General features: G+C 55.5%; 1 protein-coding gene across 4 annotated transcripts in view; it reads right to left on the bottom strand.

Annotated features, from left to right (window-relative positions):
• TANGO2 (transport and golgi organization 2 homolog) overlaps positions 1–17,350 on the bottom strand; it is a 41,271-nt gene extending 23,921 nt beyond the window's left edge. The window contains exons 1-2 of one of the 4 annotated variants that reach the window (XM_059409105.1): positions 17,291–17,350; positions 5,493–5,588 (exon numbers count right to left, since the gene is read on the bottom strand). In XM_059409105.1, the coding sequence (XP_059265088.1) occupies positions 5,493–5,548 (56 nt within the window). In that variant the 5' untranslated portion in view covers positions 5,549–5,588; positions 17,291–17,350. The other 3 variants (XM_059409103.1, XM_059409104.1, XM_059409106.1) reach the window with 3 other exon arrangements.

The raw sequence follows: 17,350 nt of genomic DNA, 5'->3' as shown, positions 1-17,350 counted from the left end.
GGCCCGAGGGCATCTGGGGAGTCATACCAGGTCAGTGGGATGTGACATAGGGACGGCTGCCACACCTGGAGGGACAGGTATCCCCAACAGCGAGGGGCAGAGGGATGGTAACATGGGGGACAGGAGGTGTAGGCCATGGGATCCATGATACCAAGGCTGAGCTCAGCATCAGGCCTGGAGATGGTCTGCGGAAGTGGCCATGCTCATTTCACTCCCTGGGCAGGGGCTGAGCTGGCTCCCTCCCTCCCTGCCTGCGCTCAGGGAGTGTCACTCAATGATATACTAGGATTGCTAAATCTGGGCAAAACAGACCACAGGACGCATGCTCTAGTGGGCTATGCTTTCTCTTGTGGGGAAACAGATGATATGATGATCAAATGAGGCCCAAGAGAAGGAGAGATGCTTTGGGAGGCATGCCTTTCACCAGCAGACCTGCAAAGTGGCAGGCCATAGACCAAGCGCTACCATCGCTGGGCCAGGCCCAGGCAGGGGATGACAGGGAGAGGCTCATCTTTCAGGACTCCTGGGAAGCCAGAAAATACACGCCTGTGAGATCAGCATCGGCCAAGGGTAGAGCCGGGGGTGACACTGCCCATGCCATCAAAGGTGAGGCTGTCTCATTCTTTTCTGTAGGGCAGAGATGTTTAAATTATTTACATATACAGTTATACAGTTGACCCCTGATCACAGGGGTTGGGGCACCAACCCCCCTTCTTGCACAGTCAAAAATCCATGTATAACTTTTTTTTTTTAAATTAAAGCTCTTATCTATTTATTTGGTAGGGGGAGGGGGAGAGAGAGAGAGAGAGAGAGAGAGAGAGAGATGGAGCACAAGCAGGGGGAGCAGCAGAGGGAGAGGGAGAAGCAGGCTCCACACTAAGCAGAGCCCAATACGGGGCTCTATCCCAGGACCCTGGGATTAGGACCTGAGCCAAAGGCAGATGCTTAACCAACCAAGCCACCCAGGCACCCCAAAATCCATGTATAACTTTTGACTCCACTAAAACTTAACTGGTACTGGCCTACTGTTCATCTCAAACCTTATGAATAATGTAAACAATTAATTCATCTGTAATTTATATATTATGTGTATTACATGCCATATTTTTACAATAAAGTAAGCTAGAGAAAAATAAAATGTTATTAAGAAAATCACAAAAAGGAGGGCCTAGCTGGCTCAGTCGGTGGAACCCCCGACTCTTGATCTCAGGGTTGTTAAGTTCGAGCCCCACATTGGGTGTAGAGATTACTCAGAAAAAATTAAAAATCTTAAAAAAGAATCATAAGGAAGAGAAAAATACATTTATAGTATCATACTTTAAAAAATCGGCATGGGGGCACCTGGGTGGCTCAGTGGGTTAAAGCCTCTGCCTTTGGCTTGGGTTGTGATCCCAAGATCCTAGGATCCATCCACCTGTCGGGCTCTCTGCTCAACGGGGAGCCTGCTTCCCTTCCTCTGTCTGCCTGCCTCTTTGTCTGCTTGTAATCTATCTGTCAAATAAATAAAATCTTAAAAAGAAAATAAAAATTAAAAATATATTTAAAAAAAAATCAGCATGTAAGTGGACTGGCACAGTGCAAATCCACGCTGTTCAGAGGCCAACTTTCTATGCAAGGATGGCTACCATCCCGGCTACAAAAGTCCCCTTCGCAACCATTGGACCCGGGAGCAACGGTGACTGCAGGGATGAGCTTAACCCACAAACAAAACCAGGTGCTTCCCATTACCCCAAGTGTCAAGAGGCCACTGCATGTGTGATGAAATTAAGGGTGCCTAAGACAGTGCAAGGAGCACAGGGTCTTTGATAGGTCCCAGCCACATGGATTGGCTTGGTGGGCAGCAGAGTCCAAGTGGATGGTGGCCCCAGGACTTGGCTTGTCCAGCGTGGTGGGAAGAAGTTGGTCTGTACAATGCACAATGATGATACACTATGAAGACATACTTCGCCACCAAACAGAGACATGGGCTGACATGGCCTGGGAAGCCTGTGGCATGGCCATCAAAAGACACTCGAGGGTATCAATTTGGCAGTTCCTCAGAAAGTCAAACACAGAATTGCCATATGATCCAGCAATTCTGCTTTGGGGTATCTGCCCCCAAGAGAAAGGAAAGTGGGACTCAAACGGACACTGTATGCAAATCTCCATAGTGGCATGAATCACAACAGCCAAAAAGGGGCAACAGTGCAGGGGTCTATCAAGAGATAGGCGGAGGGGCGCCTGGGTGGCTCAGTGGGTTAAGCCGCTGCCTTCGGCTCAGGTCATGATCTCAGAGTCCTGGGATCGAGTCCCGCATCGGGCTCTCTGCTCAGCAGAGAGCCTGCTTCCCTCTCTCTCTCTCTGCCTGCCTCTCCATCTACTTGTGATTTCTCTCTGTCAAATAAATAAATAAAATATTAAAAAAAAAAAAAAAAAGAGATAGGCGGATAAAACTGTGGTCTTGCATATGGTGGGATGTTACTCAGCTACTCAGCCTCAAGAAGGAAGGAGATTCAGACACCTGCTACACCATGACCTTGAGGACCCTATGCTCAGTAAAAGAAGCCAGTCACACAAAAATACTATGGTTCCACTTATATGAGGTCCCCAGAGCAGTCAAGGTCATAGAAACAGAAAGGAGACTGGTGGTTCCTAGGGGTGGGGGGAGGGGAATGGGGTGTCAGTGTTTGGTGGTGACAGAGCTTCAGTTGGGGACAATGAAGGGTTCTGGAGATAGACGGATGGATGGCACGGAAGATTGCACAACAATGTGAATGTACTAAATGCCACTGAACTGGACATTTGTCCATGGTTAGAATGGCACACACTCCTATTCCTGCCAGTTATTGGGGGGTGAGGTATGGGGAGAGGAAGACACAGCAGTGGATGCCAATGCAGGAGACAGAAGCTGGTGCACCCCAGGCCAGGACAGGGAAGGCTAAAGCAAGAGGGGTGCTGGGGCAGGTCCTGCTGGCCCCATCCAGGGCCTCTTCCCTATCACACTGATGGCTCTGGAGCCTGGCCTGCTCCCCATCACACTCCAGGCACCGGGAACCTCTCTCTAACCTCAGATAGGCCTAGGCTTGGCCTCTCCTCACTGGATCTGCTGCAGTGTCCCTCCCGAGGCGTTCTCCCACTTGCTCCCCCATCCTTTCCTCCTATCATGCACATACAGAATCATGGACACCAAGGGCCTGCGGCCCACCCATTCTCACGGGCCAGAGAGCCCCACAGCTAGAGCAGGCATTGCAACCCGAAACGCCTCTTGCCTTCCCACGCAAGAGGGTAAACAAGTGGATTCGGTCAGTCACCAGAGGTGGCAAATGTAGTTTCTGGCTCGGGGCTTTGGAATACACTGGAGAGAAATGCCAAGGCTGTCTCGAATCACAATCCATAAGGAGTCGTGGAGAGGTCATGGCAGTGACACACAGATCCTGAGCAAAAGCACGAGAGACCTCTTTTCCTCCTTCTTCCCGTGTTTATTTTACTGATAGAGACTGGCAGTAACTTCGGGAAACACCACATCCAGGGAGGCTGTGGCTAAATGTGGTTGTAAATACAGCCAGCAACAGATCCAGGAACTGTCAGACACCAGTCTCGTGTCCCCATGAGAGAAATCCTTCACTTCTCAGGTGAAAACGGAGTCATTTTGTTGGTATGTAAGGGTTCACATGAGCACAGAAGGGCGCACATAAAACCGCAGTAGCCAAAGGGGTCGACCATGTCTGTGATCCAGTCCTTTTGACTCAGCCCAGAATTTGCCCCTCGTTGCCTCCTCACCATAAAGGAGCTGAACTTTGCGGCTGATACCTTATTAAGTTTTGTCAGTAGAGGGCGCCGGAGAGACACCCCGGAGGGAGAGGCTTCTTGGCCTGGCTACAAGGTGCTTCCTCAGGCTCCTTCTCCAGGATGATTCCCAATACACATGGGGCGTCCCCCAAGCACCCAGTGGCCAGCACCTTTGCCCAGTATCCTCCCACGACAGTTGCCAGCACACTGGAGAGTAGACTCCTAGCAAGTTCTGCTGCTATGGCGCCCCAGCGATTTCTTTCCTAGTCAATGCACCACAGCTGAGCCTCTCCAGCAAAGTCTGGCTCTCAGCCTGAGGGTGGAAGATGGGGCTCTGCCCAGGGCATTCCAATCCTAGTATGGTTAATAATTCTGGATGTTACGCTTCCCCAGCTCAAATAAATCATTGCACCTGGATTCTGCCCACTGGCTGCACCCTGACTCAAAGAGCTCATTCTGCTGGGAGTCGTTCAGGGTCAGCTCCAGGATCCTGGCCTGGCCCTGCTGGCCACTCTTCTGAATGATGGGAACACTGGGGACTCTTCAGTCCCCAGCCCCTGGCCTGGAATGACTTTCATTCAGCACGAAATTAGGCAACATGGTGTCTGTGCAATTTTGCACAGTGACTCAAATCTAAGAAGCTAGTCAAGATGATTTAAATCATTTCTGGTATAAATTTTAAATGTATTTGTTTTTTAGTTTTATTTACTTATTTGTCAGAGAGACAGCGAGCACAAGCAGGGGGAGAGGCAGGCAGAGGGAGAAGCAGGCTCCCCACCAAGCAAGGAGCCCCATGTAGGACTTGATCCCAGGACCCTGGGATCATGACCCAAGCCGAAGGCAGACACCCAACCGACTGAGCCACCCAGGCATCCCTTGGTATAGATTTTAAAATGATGAAAACTTTCCAAGCAATTGCACTAGTGATCAGTTTAAAATATCATTTCGGGGGCACCTGGGTGGCTGGGATCGAGCCCTGCATCGGGCTCCCTGCTCAGTGGGGAACCTGCTGCTGCCTGCCGCTTCCCCTACTTGTGCACTCACTCTCTCACTCTCTCTCACTCTCAGTCTCTGTCAAATAAATAAATAAATAAATAAAATGCTTATTTGGTTTTTTAAATGTCATTTTTGGTTTGGGGTTACCTCTCAGTCTCATACTCATAGATGAATTCCCACTAGGTTGCCCCAGGGAACACAGGGACACATCCAGAGCCCAGGGTCATGGGGAGCGGGGGGGTTGCATTGGATCATGTCTTACCCCTTTCTGGCCTCAGTTTCCCACCTCCTCTGCTGGTCTCCCATCTTCCCCACCCCTACCCTCATTCCCCAGTATAGGACCCACAGACCCTCTGTTGCCACCACCACCCAGATTTTCCACTGGCAACACAGACCAGCCAATCCAAACGGGGCTTTTGCTCATCAAACCAGTTCTGCCACCCCTGGTGCCCCTGTCGAGACCATAGGAGTGCACCCCTGGCTGGCCGCATGTGGCTCCTCTGTGCTGCCCACACAGCGACCTTAAGCAGCGAAGTCTCTTTATGTCAGTTCAGTGTTCCTGCCACCGAGCGGTACTCACTGCCACACCCCATACTTACTGAGTAACCACCGTGGGACAGGGCAGGTCCAGCCTGTACAGCCTGTCCCCATCCCCACGTGGGCACTAGCAGGACAGTGGGGACCCTGAGGCCAAGCAGAGGCCTGCAGACACAGAGCAAGGGGGTTACCTGTATGCATTTTTAGAGACAGGGCGAGGATCAAACTTAAAGAAGATGATGCACATGGGTCCCTGAGAATGGTTCTGTTCACAAAGGATCACCAGTCTGCGGGAAAAGGAAAAAAAATGCATTGAATAAATAGCAGACAACACAACACTGCCTTCCTGCACTTGCAGTGCTCCCTAGCCCAGAACGACCTGCCTCCGGGATGCCCCTCACCCTTACGGGGCATGGCAGAATATGCCAGACACCATGATGCTCATCAGCACCAGCCAACCAGCTCCCTAAGTGTGCACACACATCAGCATGGGCCAGACTGTCCTGCGCTGCCTGCAAGGCTCACTGGTCCTGGCCACACCACATGAAGGCTGGCCACAGGAGCAAGAATGAGACCCACAGGCACAGCTGGGGCATCCGGTGGGCACCCTTCCCCACCACACCTGGGTGGCCCTGTGGTTTGTTCCATCCCCTCCACCTAACCCTAACTATCCCATCCCCTGGCAATGGCACCTATTCCAGGCCCCAGCCCCCAAGGAAGGGCTGCATCCCATCTGACCAGCCTGGGGACGCCAGCCCACGCCATCCACCCACGACAGCACAGATGCAGCCTGGGGACCCATGTAAGCAGGTGAGCCCAAGGGGCAAAACACAGGTGCTGGTGAAGTGGACAGGCAGCCAGGTCCCAAGGAGCGAGGACAAAGTGCCTACCCTTGTACACGCAGGCCCTGGGCCTGGCGGCCTCTAGGCCCACCAGATATTTACCCCAACCGAGCTGAGGATGGAGATGAGCTCCTGAGGCCATTGACCCTGGACAAAGTGGCTGTGAGGAGCTCTGGTCCTGTATGTGTGCCTAAGCCAGGGCACGGTGGTAGGGCGGAGCCAGAGGCCAGGGCCAGGGAATGGATGACACAGAGGCTGCGGAGGTATTGAAGGGAGCCAAAAAAGATACCCCAAGAAGAGCCTCATGAGCAAGGGAGGTGAGGGAGTGTTCAGCAGATGTGCGTGCATGTGAGGCATTGAGGTCTGCGCGCATGTGCGAGTGTACAGCCACGGTGGGTATCTGCGTGTGTGTGCTCCCGCCTATGCCTACATGCGGGCACGTGACTGTGTATGTGTGTGCATGTGCCTGAAGGAGGCCGGTGAGCTCCCAGTAAGCTAGCCTGGGGCCCCTGGGTCTGGGGAGGGTCCGTGTGGTACCCTGCCTATCCCACACCCCAAAAGAGTAAGCACATAGTGCCTAGTAGAGCAGGGTTTGGGGTCTGCATCTGTAAAGAGGGTCTGTGAATTGGGTCCCAGCTGGGAGAAGGTGGGATGTGATGCCCAGACCCTGCCCATCCTTGCTCCAGGTCTCAATATAAACCACAAAAACTGTGCCATTCCTAAAGCCATGGCAGGGTTGGGGGGGCCGAGGGGGTACCAGCCTGTTGTGAGGGCTGCTGGCACAGTGATCCCTGCAGGCATGGGAGGAGGAGTGGGCAAGAGGGGCTCTAATTCAGTGCCCCAAGACAGGGTCCTTACCACCCACACACATACAGTCCTGAGAGAGGCGGACCCCGGCCATGGAATGGGGCAGGGGAACAGAAGAGAGGTGAGGGCCCCCCTCTAGACCCGCACAACTGCTCCCAGTTCTTAGGTCTCTGAAGTGAAACATGTTCTGTTTGGGGACTCAAAGAAGGAGGACATTCCCACCATGCCAACACTGCCCTCTAAGCTGTACCAGCACCCAAGTGTGGGCGGGTGGGTGGACAGGTGGTAGGGGATCTGGCCACAGAGCATGGAAAAGCCAAGGAGGGGCTGAAGACCGAGGCTGGCACTGTGGACACGACCACAGCTCGGGGCCACATGGAGGTCTTCCTGTGGCTGACACCACGCTGTCCCTGCCTCGCCACTCCTTTCTGCTCACTGATCTGGCTGGCCTGGGAAGTAGAGGAAGGGGGTCAGGGAGAAGGGATCAGCGCCACTACTGTCACCACTGGCTCCCACAGGCCCTAGAGGGATCCCCACGACTCAGTCCCATGTCCCCTCTGCCCTAGCCCCTGCAGGCACGAGCACAGTGATACCATCCCTGTCCTTGGTAGAACCCTCGGTTGTGCAGGTGACATCACCATGGTAACCAGTGCCACTGCAGAAATGCAGGGTGCCAGGAGATGGAGCTGAAAGCAGTGCCTGATGCAGAAGAGGTCCCCGAGGTGACAGCAGCACGCTGGGTTCCCACCCTTGGCTGCCGGGGTAGTGCCCACGAGGGCCAGCATCCTAGGCTTACCTGATGATATCAAGACTGGTGGGCAGGCTGCTGGAACTGACCCTTCTAGTAAAAACAACTCAAAATGCTTGAAAGAATATGAAAAGATCTTAAAAGCACCCAAGAACTAACAAGGTCATGCAGGATTTGGCCAGTATCTCAGAGAACGTGGAAACCCAGAGAAAAAAGAGAGCAGAGTACACTGGCTATTCCCTGGGGCACTGGCCTATGTGGGCAAACTGGGCTCTGGTGGGCATGAAGGTGAGGGAGACTGAAGATAAGGCCCAGGGCTGCCCCAAGATGGGACTGTAGTAGGAAACCCTCCCCTGAGTGGAGCTGGGACCCTGAAAGGCACCACTCCTAGGGTGAGGGTGGGCTCTATCCTCAGCCACCCCCAGGTGCCACAGGGACAGCACACAAAGTGGGGAAGAAGCGCTGAGAAGTCACAAGAGCACAGCTGGAGCAACACTAGGGTTCCAGGGATCCTCATGCCAAGACTCGAATTGACAGTGCTCCTCAACACCTGGAGAACGGAAGTTCTCATCTTCTTGCTAGACCTCTGAGAAATCCCACCAATCATTTCCAGGACAAAGAGCAGGACAATCAGAAAGAACGCCACATAACGAAACCCAGCGCCATAAGCAAGGAGCAGCGGAAAGTGATCCACAACACATCTCACAAAACCACCAGGCTCTGACTGCAGAAAAATGAAGCTGGAGAACATCTGCAGGAAAAGGATCCAAGAAAGAAGAAACCAGGAGGTCCGCAAAGCACCAGAAAGGACTTTTAGTACCAGAAGCTCTGGGAACCACAGATTAAAACTCAGCAGTGGATTTACGATGAGCAGATTAGATAATTAGACAGATGAGACCAGTCAAATTGTCCAGAACGTGGTCCAGGGAGGTAGAAAGCACATGGGGCCTCCTGGAGTCCTAAGTGCCCCAACCCACCAGGGGCAGCAGGTGGTCACCTGCCACTTGGCCATTGTCCACCACAGAAGACACAGGCCTTCTCACTCCCAGGGAGCTGGTTTCTCCCACAAAGGAGAACACTACAGGAGAGGTTAACTGCCACTGCCGCCTATGGCAACCAGGCCAACCAGGGTCAGTGGGAGGAGCCCTGCCAAGCCACCACTTCTGAAATCTGAGAGCCCCACCAGGACAGAGGATGGTTCTGAGGCTTACTCCACCAGGGACATGCTGTCTCACCAGGAACATGCAGCTCTGGGTTATCAGAAGAGGGCATGATGTAGGCCTTGGCCTGCTGTGCACCTCTCTGGGCTGTGTGCCTAGCTGCTGGACAAGGCCATCCACTGGGAGCAGCTCTGGCTACTGATGCTCACAAGCCAGAGGTAGAGCCCTCCAACTTGGCTGTAGGACCTCACCATCCTAGCCAGCCCATGTGGGTAGCAGCCCAGCCCTCCAGACAGTGGCAGCAGGGAGGGCTCTGTGGTTGGAGGGAAGGCCACTGATTGATCTTCAAGCAGCCTGGCGCCAGACGTGTGGGCACAAAGCCCAGGGCTGCGGCCTCGATGAAGACGTGGTCATTGGGAGGGAAGGACCAGAGGAAAGCCAGCCCCTGGGGAGGGGACCATCAGGAACTGCCTTTCTCTCCAATCCCTCACCCCCCCACTCAAGCCAGGCCCGCTGCCCACTGCCCCACCCCTTCTCAGCTCCATGTCCCATCACCCCCTGCAACCTCTTTCACCTAGGCAGGTCTCATGGGTGCAGAGCCCTTCTCCCAGCATGCCCCCACCTAGGCCCTGGTGAAATCCTCCCTGACATCCTACTTGTTGGGCCACCTTCTCCCTCCTGCTGACTTGCAGGGCTCCCCGAGTGAGCTCTGGATACAGCCACTGTGGTCCCAGGCACTGTCCCACAGGCTAGGCACAGGGCAGGCAAGAGGCTGGAACCACTAACAGGGGCAAACAGCGTTCTGCTCTTGCCATCGCACGCCTGCCTGCCTGGCCACTCGGGGCACTAAGACAACACTGTTCTCCACTACCCATGGTTCCGAGGCTGGCACAGTGGGAAAAAGATGGGGACAGGCCTCTGTAGGCCCCACCATGTCAGCTGGGGCAGGGGTTCATCCATATTTGGTGGTTTCTTTCCTCGTCATGGGGAACTCACCTTGGAAGGACACCGGAGCTGGTAAAATGTGTAAAGGAGGGTGGAGTCCCAGGCAATAGTGTGCCTGGCTTTCTCAGTGACATCCCCGCCCCTCTGGTCCCCACCTCCACCAGGCATGTAAGCCTGGGCCCTCGTGGAATGTCTGCATCCCCGTGGCAGCCTCCAGGCCAGGGGCAGCCCAAAGTTAGAGGAAGAGACGGGCAGGAAGATCCTGGGGAGGTGTGATCAAGAACCTCACCCATGGACCTTGGCAACCTCGGGGGGGGGGGGCACCTTGAGGCAGCAAAGCTTGGCAGCATCCAAGCAGTGAAGGAAGCCGCACCCAACCCTGCCTGTTGCGCCCAGGATGCTGTGGGCCCCAGGAGGTGAAGGAGGCAACAACGGTGGTATGCACACCCACCCCCTGGCTTGCAGATGGCAGCTGAATGTCATACACCCGTCCTTTTCACATGGGAAGGGTTCCCCTTCCCCTCATGCATGCAAAGGAGTACCCCCATCAAAAAGGGGCAGGTGCCACAGAATCTGTTCCTCTGGGAGGGTGACACACAGACCCAGAGAAGGCCAGGCCCCCGGTGCCACAGAGCAAAGGACAGGACAGCCAGGGAAAACTTTCCCATGCCAGGTGCTTCACAGGGGTGATTCCCCTCTCCCCAAGAGCTCTGGCAGTGTGCCTAAGGTCACACAGGAGGCCTGTGGAGGCATCTGCCGGCGGCGCTCAGAGCAAAGGGGCAGGCACATGTGGGCTGTTGGCCTCCCAACCCTGCGTCTGCTCCCAGGCAGCCTCCCAGAAAGCCACGACACCCCCAGCACCACACCTCAACACCACTCTGGCCCACCCACAAACCACCCCACCCAGTGCCTTCATGGAATCGCTAAGAAGCCAACATGCCCGCTGCAGTGTTCTCTTAGTGGTCAACCCTTGGAAAGCTGGTGATAGGTGACAAAAAGTCCCCACGTCCACACATGGTCCCACTAGGGGTGCTGTCTCACAAAAGCCACAAACTCAAGGGTGCAGCCGGGCCTCGGAGCTGCCCACAGGGATGGAAGAGCCCAGACAGCAGCCCAGACCCATGTGAGCAATGGGGCTGGAAAATGGAGCCTATGAGGTGGCCAACCATCCTGACAGGGGCCCCAGAACCCCCGCAGGGCACAGAGGCTGAGGGTGCGGGGTCGCCTATCATTTCAGGCTGTGTGTACCCGAAGAGATGCTTCCTGGACTATTCCACAGAGAAAACAAGAGGGCTGGGCCCCACCGGTGAGGAGGCGGCCTCAGCAATCACTCGCTCAAGAGCATCAGCCCCATGGCTTCCCAGTGACACCACTTTCCAGAACTCACAGAGACTCTTATAGCTGCAAGCGGCTACCAGGCAATCTTCGTCACAAGCAAGATTTCACCTGAGAAGCCGACCTCTGTGACCCAGTGATGACTCTGTTGTAAAAAACTACCCAGGCCTTTCCTGGAACTGAATAGGGCCCGCGTGTGGGAAACAGAAAGGCCACAGCTCTAAAGTAAGTTCTCTCTCATGGCATCTGACAAAGGCCCCCAATCCAGGGACTGGGACTCAAGCTGAGCAGGTACATGAGGCCACACATACACGGACGAGAGCAGCACCCCCACACTACACCTCACACCTGCCCACAGCCTGGGACGCCAGCTGTGTCTTTGGCCTGCCTAGAAACACGCCGTGGAAAGGAAGCTCTGCGTCCCCCGGGGTGGCCTCCCCCAGCCCAAGTGTGTGCCTCTCCCAGGTGCCCCCCACCAGGAGCCCAGGGCCCACACTCCCTGTACACACCTACAGTCCCTGGGCATACCTGAGCTCCGGCAGGAAGGACCTACAAGGTGTGAGGCCAAAGCAGAAAGTTCACTTCAAACCAAAGCCATGGGCTGCCCCTTTCTTCTCTCTGAGAAAGTCAGAGGAAGTCCTCCCAGCTCCCTGCTCCTGCCTTCCCCTACTCTGAGCACTTGGTACGCAAAACTCGAAGAATGGGTCCTGAGTCTCCTATCAGTTCTTCTTAGCACTGGAAGCTTTCACGCACTCCCAGCCCATCTGCTGATAAGGCTTTTGAGAGTTCTTAGCATGCTCCACACTGCCTGCTACTCTTCCCCCTCCCCCACTGCTGCCTCTGAAAACTGCCCACTCCAGCTGGGGCCTTCCTCTTCCTCCCCTGCCTTCCAGAAGAACCAACAGAGCTGTCCTACCAGCCAAGGGCAGCCAGGTACATGCCGACATACAGCATAACCAGGCTTTTCATCTGACTCAAGCCCCAAGCCTCACTCCACACGGGGTCTAACAAGAGCACTACAAGGAAACGACTTGAGCTGGTGGGCAGACAGCCCGGCCAAACGTGGGTCAGGGCCACACGCCAAGACACACAGTGACAGCTGCTGTGGCTCAGGTGAGGGCCGTGTGGGGACAAGGCTTGGCACCTGGATGGTGAGGATCTCCTTCCCTGGCCCAGGAAGGCACGTCCACAACCCCACAGAGGCTCATCAGGAGAGAAGGCAAGTGGGGCCCAAGGGCCACAAGGACCACACCTTGCTGTTGCCGCTAGCCCAGATGAGGAAGGGTATGGCCAGGGGATGAGGAGACCTCAGCACTGCTGGGGGTGCTCACTGATCCCTGTGTCCCTCTTGTGCACTCCAGATGCCACCCAGATGCTCGCCCACCCAGCCTGGGGGTTCACAGTCATCACACACCAACTGTGCCCACCACCCACCCCACACCAACCAGCACCATCTCCTCCAGCATTTGCAACAAGGCTGGCCCCCTTCCCTTCCTCCCAGCACACCCATCCTCCCACACCTGCGACCCACTCGTCCATCCCCAGCCCAAGGCTCCACACTGCCTGTGGCCACAAACAGCAGCTCCCATGGGCCAGTGGAGTCTGTGGTTGTGGTTCCCACCATCAGGTTATCCAGGAGCACATATTCTCATCTGGTAAGTTTCCAAGTATACTCACTCTGCAAAAGCCCTGTATCTTGTCGGCAGTACGCCTCCAGATATTTCTCAGTGAAGTATGGGTGTATGCCATGGGGTTATACACACACAGGATCCCGCTGCCCTGTCCTCCTGCTGACTGGCTGTGCAGAGCTGTCCTCACCAAGGGGCAGCTGTCCCCCAAGCCTGCTAGCCGCTGCTTGGCTTCCCCAGAGGACATACCCCTTCACTTGGCCACTTGGCTCTGCTGGATGTTTCAGTCCCATCACGTTTCTAGCCCCTGCAGAGTGCCACAGAGGAGCCCCATGCCCAGGCCCTGCAAATGGGCTGCAGACCTTCCTAGGGCAGAGACGGAGGAGGCGGAATGGCTGGGTGGAGGAAGATGCTCTCAGGTGAGCAGACCTGGCCCAGCTCCCCCCAGACATCCAGTGCAGGTACCACCGGCTGGGTAGAGGTGGATCCCGCCAGCACCACAGCCTGCCGCTGCTGCCTTCCTCGGGGTGGCAGGAAACACTCACCACAGTTATACTGGCAACTCCCAGGGCCACGCACCTTACAGCCACCTGCCTGCCCGCATCCACGAATCACCAATTTGGGTATTAAACCCTGGACTTCTGCCGCACTGATCTGCAGGGCGGTGCACGTGGTATGGGCAGGCTCACCGCCTATCTGTTCCACCAGTAGCCAATATTTCCTCCCCGTCCTGCCCCTGTCCTGCAGCCTTGCCCGTGCCACTGCCCATTGGAAAGAGTCTGTTTCTTTACCACACGTTTTCCCCATCACTACCGCAGAGCAGCCGCCTTCCCTGTCCCAAAGCAAAAGGTCCTTTCCCTTGCCTTCTTCATATGGTTGTATCTTGACTTAGTTCTCAGGTGAGCCTGTGTCCTGCTCCAGCGGGCAGTGTAAGGTATGGACCCCCCCCTTGCTTCTCAGGTGCCAGGCGTCAGGTCTGTCCCACCTCAGCCATACCCTGGACATGCAGTCACTGGGCTCCACAGGGTCCAGCATGTGAGGCAGGCCTCTTAGCTTCAGCACACACTCTGGCCAAGTCTCCCTCTTGGCTATTCAAAGAATCTTCAAAGAGCCTAATGAATGGTGCTGGGCCATGCCCCACCCCCGCTCATGATTACCGCCCCGCCACACACACACTGGGCAGGAAGCACAGCAAGCTGGTAAGTCTTGAATGAGCCCTGAAGCCCTGGATCCCTGGATCCTTGGCTCCCTGGCTCCCCAGCAGCCCCATGGCAGCACAGAGAGCACACCGCCTTGGCACGAGTACCAAAGCCAGAAATAAGCCAACCTCATCCCTAAGGACACAAGTCAGGGAAGGGCCATCTGGTCTGGGGAAAAAAGGGGACAGCTGGGTGCTCGAATACCTTTTTAATATGGATGCTAGTGGTGTGGCTGGTGGGCTCCCTGTATAAGCCATGGGGCTGGAAGTTTAAAACACGTGCACTCTCGCTGCAGGTGTGTTTTATGTGTCCTCTCATGGGAAGGCTGGTATAGCGAGGAAAGCAAGGCCAAGAAAGAGCCTGTCCGTGGGAGACCCGGCCAAGAGCAAACGCAGCACTGGTGCAAAACCTTCAAAGCAGAACCCAGCGCAGCAGGGCTGCTGTAGAATTCTGCACAATGACACCAGCCCCTGAGCAGAGAGCAAAACCACACCTGACAACAGGGGTGTCAAGGGAGGTGAGGGGACCTGCCACCTTGGTGGGAGCACTTTCCTTTATCAGCTGGATGGAGGAGAGACGGCCAAATCAGAATGCAGCCAAGAATGATGGGGATGCGCATGAATGAGTGGGGAGCTCTTGTGGCCTCCAAGGGCCTAGACTCCCAGAAAGGGAGGCTCCCCGTTCATATCACGTTCATCTCCCACTGGCTGGCTGCACACGTGAAGGCAGAATCTGCAGCTCCATTTCACTCGGGATGTATGTTCAAGGTTAGCCAGCCTGTCTATCTGGTCTTGAGGGGCCACATAGAGGACAGGGCCTTTAGGCTTCATGTACCTAGGCTAAGGAGCCAGACAGCCCGGGCTCCCCCAGTGCAGACCAGGCTATCACTGTGGCAGTCCCCCGGGGCGGAGCTGGAAGGCGGGTACTGCTCTTTTCGCGTGACGCATCATGTCCTCCCGGTGGCTGCCAGCCGAGGACATAAACACACATGGGAACACAGTGTCGCTGTGCTGTTTGGGAGCCTTGGCTGAGAAAGCCCTGACGTCTGTAAATATTCTGAGCAGCCGGCCCACTGCAACACCCCACCCTCCTCCCAGCTCGGCAACTGAGGATTCTACAGTCTGTGTTTTGTCATTTTGACTAAGTGGCGTTTTACCGCGACCAATTTTCCACAGGGTTACTCCCTTCTGAGATCTCCACAATGTTTGGGGAGCACTAACTCAGCTCCACGCCAAGTGTCACTGTCCCTGCTGTTCAAAGGAGCAATACAAATGAGAGGAAGAAGGAGCATTAGAGAAAGCTCTGGACACAGGGCAGCCCCTCTACCTTAGCCCCTTCTGACTTCCCCACAAGCCAGGGGCCAGCCCGGCCTCACAGTGACCTCTGCTGTCTCCATGCTTAATAAAGGACAACAGAGTATTCCCACCAAGATGTACTTCAAGTGACAGGAGCCACCGAGAGATGGTGGATGGCCTTTTTTAACTTTAAAGTGCGCACATGTCATTTTTGCAAATCTAAAAAAGAAAGTTAAGAAAGAAAAAAAAAAGTTGCAATGAAAATCAAAATACAGCTTGGTGACCTGGGGTGACCTTGTTTTCACGGAGCCCATCACCCCACCTCACAGTCTGGACCAACAAATGCCAGATTCCACGGTGATGCCCTCACACACTGACATGTCGCCAAAGGATGGACCCAGTTCCTGCACATCTGGAGCGTCAATGACAAGTGTGGCACCACTTCTAAAAGCCCTTCCGGCTTCCTTGTCGTAGGCCTTTGATCTCCAGACATGCTCTGGAGGCCCCTCATTTCTCCACATAAGTCCTTAGAAGAAACAGGCACACTTCCTCTGTGGGAAGGCACCACACCGCCTCCCCCTCTGATGCAGAAGCCAGGCATGCGAAAGAGACCCCAAGATACCACACACAGTTACACCCATGGTGAAAAGTGATCAAAAAGCCCACAAAATGAGGTCACAAAAAAAGCATGAGGCAATAACAATAATTCAGGGGCTGGGTAGGCAGGGCAGAACTGACAGCCTGTTTCCTTCATTCAGGGAAAGCTGTTGTCACCACCACACATCAGAGCATGCAGTCTGAGTGGACTGCAGTCTCTGGACATGCCAGTAACATGAAGGCATAGGACTGGGGCTGATAGTCAAAAACCAGATAAGGTGGGAGCACCAGGGCAGCCTAGCTACCACATGGGAGCACTAGGATCCTGGAGAGGAGAGCACAGAGCTGTGTCCTCCTGCCTCCACCTCACCAGACAGGTCACCAAAGCAGGCAGGATCCTGAGACAGTGGCCCAGGTGGAGCGGAGGCACTGGGACCTGGCCCTGGCTCTGAGTGACCTTGGGAACACCCCTCGCCCCTCAGTCCGAGTTTTCTTCACCGTGGACAGCAGCCAACCAATGAATATTTACCCAAAAAGGTTGCTCAGGGGATTAATAAGCAAGTCCGAGAAAGCATTTCCAAAGTGCTACAAGCTGTAGGCGCCCCTTAAAGCTGCCATCAAATCCCATCTGCCTCGCTGAAGAAAGCTCTGAGTCCAGAAAGCAGCAGCAAAATAGCAGGCAGCAGGTGGGGGGAGCAGGTCGCCAGGCCAGGCTAGCATGTGATATCCCTGCTGGAGGAAAAGGCCTGAAGCTCAGGGACTGGTCCAAGGGCAAAAGGCTCACTCTACAGCTGTGGCCCAGGGGGAGCCCATGAAGCACTTGACGTGCTGGGGCAGGGGAAGGGGTCTTAAAGCCCAACACCAGGGCCAGCCCTTGCCCTGGGTGCAGTCCTGCCCAATCCCTACCCCTGAAGCCCCAGGGGTGGGGGGATGGTCTGACTGAGCCACCCCAGAAAAGGCATGTCCAAGAGCAGGCATGACCCAGCACTTGCTGCCTACTCAAACATCAGCTGTCACCCAGCTGCCCCGCAACAGGCCACAGGGAGGTGGCACCGTGACTCAGGGCTTCAGAACTGAGGCCCTAAGCCCACCCACCCTGCAGCGACCACGCAGCTCCCAGCCCCGCCAGTCTTTGCTTTCCCGCAGTGAGACCGACCGGCCTGCCAACGGACCGTGCCTCCCATTCTGGCGGGGATTACTGGAAACGCCTTCCAGTATCGCATGGGGCTCTTCGTCCGGGTCAGTTTGGTCTCTCCGGACCCAGCCGCAGGACTTCCATTCCACGCATTGGGAAAGGGAAACAGGCAGGGTGGGGAGGTGCATCCCTGCCCCTCCCCACCCTACTCGCGCCCCCAGAGCCCCACGCCCGGGATCCCTCGCCGGCCCTTCGCCGAGAGAAGTCCGCCGGCCCGGGCCGCCAGCCGCACACTCACCGCCTCCGCCGCCGCTGACTTCCGGGTGCCGCGCCCGCGCGCCACCGCCGCCGCCCAGGC

This window comes from Mustela nigripes, chromosome 8, assembly GCF_022355385.1.
Source record: "Mustela nigripes isolate SB6536 chromosome 8, MUSNIG.SB6536, whole genome shotgun sequence".
Taxonomy (NCBI): domain Eukaryota; kingdom Metazoa; phylum Chordata; class Mammalia; order Carnivora; family Mustelidae; genus Mustela; species Mustela nigripes.
Note: the sequence above shows the minus strand (reverse complement) of the source record. Positions and strands in the feature narration are given on the sequence as shown.